The sequence below is a fragment of the Quercus suber genome, unplaced genomic scaffold, assembly GCF_002906115.3.
Source record: "Quercus suber isolate HL8 unplaced genomic scaffold, Cork oak 2.0 scaffold_603, whole genome shotgun sequence".
In the NCBI taxonomy this organism is placed as follows: domain Eukaryota; kingdom Viridiplantae; phylum Streptophyta; class Magnoliopsida; order Fagales; family Fagaceae; genus Quercus; species Quercus suber.
Window position 1 is genome coordinate 310,200 of NW_027070047.1, and position 5,627 is coordinate 315,826.

The 5,627-nt window shown below is 34.4% G+C and overlaps 1 protein-coding gene across 1 annotated transcript; it reads right to left on the reverse strand.

The window, feature by feature from the left end:
* Nucleotides 1–1,136: 1,136 nt before the first annotated feature.
* LOC112024975 (large ribosomal subunit protein uL24c) lies at nucleotides 1,137–5,098 on the reverse strand. The gene is made up of 4 exons (XM_024057625.2): nucleotides 4,804–5,098; nucleotides 2,766–2,804; nucleotides 1,853–2,083; nucleotides 1,137–1,589 (listed from the first exon to the last, which is right to left on the reverse strand). The coding sequence occupies exons 1-4, from the start codon at nucleotides 4,906–4,908 to the stop codon at nucleotides 1,389–1,391; spliced, it is 576 nt and encodes a 191-aa protein (XP_023913393.2). The 5' UTR covers nucleotides 4,909–5,098; the 3' UTR covers nucleotides 1,137–1,388.
* Nucleotides 5,099–5,627: the final 529 nt, after the last annotated feature.

The window sequence follows — 5,627 nt, forward strand, 5'->3', positions numbered from 1 at the left end:
CCCCCCCCCCCCCCCCCCCCCCCCTTCCTTTTTTTTTTTTTTTTTTGCTTTTTTAATTTTTTAGGCATTTTCAACTTAAAGTAATTATAAATTTATATAGGCATTGAAATTTTTCACCCTCCCTCTTCCTTTTGTGTCATGAAGGGCCCTAAATGAGGTGAATGACATCCCACATAAGTGAGTGTAACTTTTCTAAAGCAATGCTCTTTGAACAACAAGCTAAACCCCTCTTCTACCCTAAAATTTGGGGAGTCAATCTCAACATTAGAACTCCAACAATCTAACTTGTGAGCAAATAATATTTGCAGTTAGGGTTGCAAACCAACCAAGCTATTCATAAAAATCTCGGGCTTGGTTTTATAAAAAGCTTGTTCATGTTTGTCTATTTATAAACAAGCCAAGTTTGAACTTAAGTTTTAGACTTGTGTGATAAACGAGATGAGCCCAAGTAAAAAAAAATGTTTATAAACTAGCTTGTGAACATTAAGGCATATAAAACAAACTGAGTCAAGACTTGCTTATAGGTTTGGTAATAACTTGATATAAGCTTGACAAATAAACTCATATCTTATTAAAAATTTAATTAATTAGAAGTTGAAACCACTCATCCAAACAAAATAAGTTTTGATATGACTTGATAATGTACTTGTGTTGGATCTCAAGTTCAAAGGCTTGATATTGAGCTCGAGCTCAGCTTGAGTAATGAATCAAACTGACCCAAGCCAAGTTCAACCTTTTAGACTTTATGATGAGCTCAAACTTGATCATTGTTTGTAGGCTTGGTTCGAGTTTGAGCTGAGCTTGACAAGGAGCTCAAATATTCACTACTTGACAAAACTAAACTTGTTTACACAGCCTTGTTTGCAGTTGCTGGAGCCACTGTAGTTCTTCATCCTATTATTTTATACTTTTTTTCACCAACTTCCACTCTCACCCTCACTGGTCACCACCTTCATAAAATCCTCAATTTAATAGATGGAAAAATAAACATGCAATCAACGAAATTTATTTGAATAAAAAATCCTTAGTCAAACAGAGAATCCTCAATCCTCGACCCATATGCACTTCAAAATGCAGAGGACTTAAAGAAAATTCTCACTTTGAATGCATGGAAAAGAGGGGGGAAAAAAGGCATATGCACATACATATCTATCAATTGCATTGAACTCCCAAGATATTACAAAATAAATGTTTAGGCTAGAGATCCGTATTCCAATTTGCAGTGGATTATAGGACCAATACAGGATGAAGAAAACTATGTTACTCTAGTGTATGGGGATCAGCAACGAGCAGTAGCAAAATATTTAGACAAGTGAAGATAAAAGAAGATCAGAAATACATCTAGAGATTCAGAAATTACTTAAATTGTGAAGTCATGAATTCGATCTCTACGAAGCAACAGCTACTTCAGTTTTCTTTTTCTCCTCCTTCAGTTTCTTCCAGTTCTCAGCACTATCAATTATTTCCCCAGTCTTTATAAGGTAACGGACTCGTGTACCATCTTCAAGGATTTTATGACCCACCCGGCTTGCTACATTCTGTTCTTTTGAGTAAAGCATCACATTTGAGCTGTGGATAGGGGCTTCAATCTGCAACACCAAATTTAAAACATCTGTTTGTGATGGACAACTAGCAAACAAGAACCATATACCTCAATAAAAATTCAAAAAGATATTCATTTGTGCTATCAATGTATTTCCTAACATGATGAGAAAGTCAAAGTAATCAAGTACCCTTGAAATTCAAATACTTTGTTTCTTTCATTTACATGGTAGAATCTCATAGAGTATGAAAGTAACTAAATAAAATAAAACTGACAATTTCATGTTCCCAATAAAGGAATAAAAATAACCTTAAGAATCTGGCCAGGTTCATCCTCTCCTCTGCTCTTCACATGTTTTGTCTTTAAGTTTATCTCATTCACTACCACAGAGCTGTTATGCTTATAGATCTTGGTAATTTCTCCAATTTTACCCTTATCACGCCCCGATATTACTTTCACTGTATCTCCCACCTTAACGTGCATTTTGTGTAGGATTGGAAGGCTGTTTGGCTTACATTCCTTCCGCTCCCATCGTTTAAGCTGCCAGACAATTAAAAAGAGACCCCCATAATTACATAAAATGACAACTCAATCCTGTAAACAAAAACAAATTATTTATAAGCAACAACAACAACAACCAAGTCATTATCCCAAAATTTTGTAGTCAACTATGAATCCTTAATAGACTTATCAAGGTCAGTCACATGTATTCTTTTTTGTCATTTTATTCTATCCAAAGTCATGCCCTTCGCTACCAATAATGAACTGACCAAATTTTACACTGGCCATCAACCTACAGTAAACCTCCTCCTTTCTCCAATAAAGGGATTGACTGTGAAAAAAATATAAGGCACTACACACAGACAAAGAGAGTATTTATTAGGAACACAATATTTATGGTATGCCGATACCATGTAAAATTAAACCAAACTTTTATCTTGGTTTCACAAGAATAATAATTTTAATTTATGCATCTCCTTCCAATTCACCTTTAGGTTGCAATCAAATAAATTCCCCTAAATGACTGAGTCGCACATAATGGACATAGTAGAGTTCAAACAATTCTTTGTTCTACCCCCTTCAAAGATCAGCAATTTCATTTCTTTTCTTTTTCTCTTTTAGCCCTTTTTTTTTGGGGGGTGGAACACACATCATATTTTCTTTAAACAAAGGAAACAGTTTATCAACATGAAAATATAAGGATAGGACCTGTAATACTAACCCTCGCTACAATGAGACATGGCTTCTCTGACGGCTTGGCCTGCATGTAAAATCAACAGAAAAGATGTCATCAAGTAATCCCAATTTTGGTGGGTGCGGTCAAATTCTGACTCTAAGATGAATGAGAAAAAAGAAAGAAAAATCCTATGCAAATAGGAGGTCAATTAAGATGTACTCTAAATTATGATAGCATGGCAAGGAATATAGGATCTAGAATCACCAGAATCCATCATCTTTTCTTTTATTTTTTTCTTGGGGAGGAGGGGGGGGGGGGGGGGGGGGAGGGGGGGGGGGGGGTGTTGTTTGACCTTGAACGAGAAAGAAGAAAACTAAAGCATCTGTGTCATTTTTATAATGGATGAATTTTAGTTATAGGATTATTATACCCTAGCTTACGGGCAAGATTCAAGAAAAAGATGCCAAATAAGAAATTATTATGGAATTTTAGCTTATCAAATTGTCAGGTTGAATCAAAGTCTTCCAAAATTCTGACCATTACTCTCTTAATTTCCAGGAGGCATTTACACAAATGAGGATGAGATCTGAAAAATGATTAAAATCACTCAGCAATAAATAGATGACCTTTACTTCCAGTAAGCTAAGTTGCAAACCTAGAGGGGACAAGCCACAGTTATATATTGAAGAAAAACTTTTGTGGCAGGGTTAGAGTGTCCCTACTGAGCACAGACACAAAAATGTAGACACCATGATTTAGAAGGCAATTGTTTCTGCAAATTTGTGACTACACAACAAAACAGCAAAGGGCTAAGAGTTTTCAAATTCAATTTAGCATGATCTTCTATTCACTAAACAGATTAAAAAATGGTGCAGCCACATCAACAAAGTTATATTTATATACTAAACTAGGGTAATGACTTCCACTTTTTTAAGCCTGGGAAAATAGACTTGGAATCTACTACATATACTGATAATGGCACCTTGTCTATGAGGACCTAGCACCTTTGCATACCCTCTTCTTTTTATTTTGTATTTGATGCTAAAGCATATTCAAACCCCAAACCTCTTCGATGCATGTACCACCTACGGCCAAGGCTCAAGCATATCGGTATTCTTAGGAAGCAAAGACAGCACACAAAGATAAATGACCAATGCTCCAACTAAGAAACACAATCCCTACTGACTAAAACTACTTCAAAATTTCCTAAATGGTTTATAGATTAGACTACAAGTTTTTTTCCTCCATGTAAGGCCTATCTTTTTGTTATTAGATATGAACTATGAAATATAGTTACTAAACCCACCTGCAAACTATCAACAAGGAGCCCAAATACAATGAGAGAAAACCAAAAGAAAAACTTCTTCCAATTATAGACGAAGCCTTTGGGTACTAACCTCTTTTTGATTCCAGATAAACATGTTTGAATTTTTTCTAGGATTCAGTTATTGAGGGAAGTTAAAGCAATCATTTCAACATCTAAATTTTAATTCATGTACAAAATAAAGGGAATACTCCATTAATTTGTACAAAACCCATAGATATCTATAAATCCAAGTATATAACACACACAAAGTGACCAACATGTGGGTTTTTTGACTCAAACACCAAACAATGAACAGTTGCTCCAATTTGTGCTAGACCCACCTCAATGCAACCAACAAAGAACATAATAGATTAGCAATGCGTGTATCTCCAAACTGTGACTTCAACTACCATGACATAATTAGTTAAAAGCCACAAAGTACCGCAAACTTGAGTAGTACAAAAATCTCCAACTTGTGAAAAAAACATTAAACTATTACCAGTAAAGAATCAAAACATGAGAGGAAAAGACATAATGGCAACTTCAATTAACAACATACAATGAGCTAAGAGAAACACAGTACAAAAAAAAAAAAAAAACTGAGAAAAAGCTCCAAGTTGTGAAACACCCATTATAATATGACCAACAAAAAACTATAATTTGAGAAGAAAATCATGGTGGAACTTCATATAGCAATGCACAACGAGTTTAAAAGCTACAAAGCACAATAAAATTGAGAAAACAAAAAAGGTTTGGAGGATTTGTAGGATAAGGTACCGTGACTGGGTAGAGAGTAGGAGGAGAGAGGCGTTGGCCCAAGAAGGAATTGGAGGAGAGGGAAAGAGAGGTCATGGAGCTCTGAAGTGCAGCCATGGCTGCCATTTTTTGATGCTTCTGCTTTGTCTCTCTGTGACTTTCGCTGATGATGAGGATGTATGGATAATAACAGATAGCTTTTCCTTGCAGCTGGAAGAAGTGGAACAAGATTGTATACAAAACGACGACGAATCTGGATATAGATTGGGTTTTGTGGGTCTCCAAATTGGGCTGCTGAGATAACCCAACTCTTGCTCCCTTTCAAAACCATTTTGGAAATAGAAAATTTATAAATGGTTGAATGGAATTTAGAATTTTGAATTTTAGGCTTGGTATTTTTGAATTTTTTTAATATAAAAAAAAAAATCTATTAGAATTGATATTTTGAAATTTGATTAAGATATAGTAGTAGTATATAATGATTGTCTTCCTTATTTGTTTATTTTTGTTCCTTAAGAGAGTATATTTATGAATACTATAATTTGTCTCACCTACCCTTGAAAGTTACTTTTGTTTTTAAGTAAAATTTGTAGTGTTCTTTTGTATTAGAACCTCATTCATTCTCCATTCATGTGTCTGTTTGTTTCTCACAAGAGTAAAAATAAATATTAATTACCATTTACATACTCACCTTAATAAAATAGAGCAATGACCTTATAGGTTTTTTTTTTTTTTTTTTAACAAAGAGATTTGAATTTAATCCACAGATTTTGCAAAAAGAAATACTATTATTTTCTATGACTTGTGTTAAAATAAAAATGAAGAAAAAGATTAGCCCTTTTCAT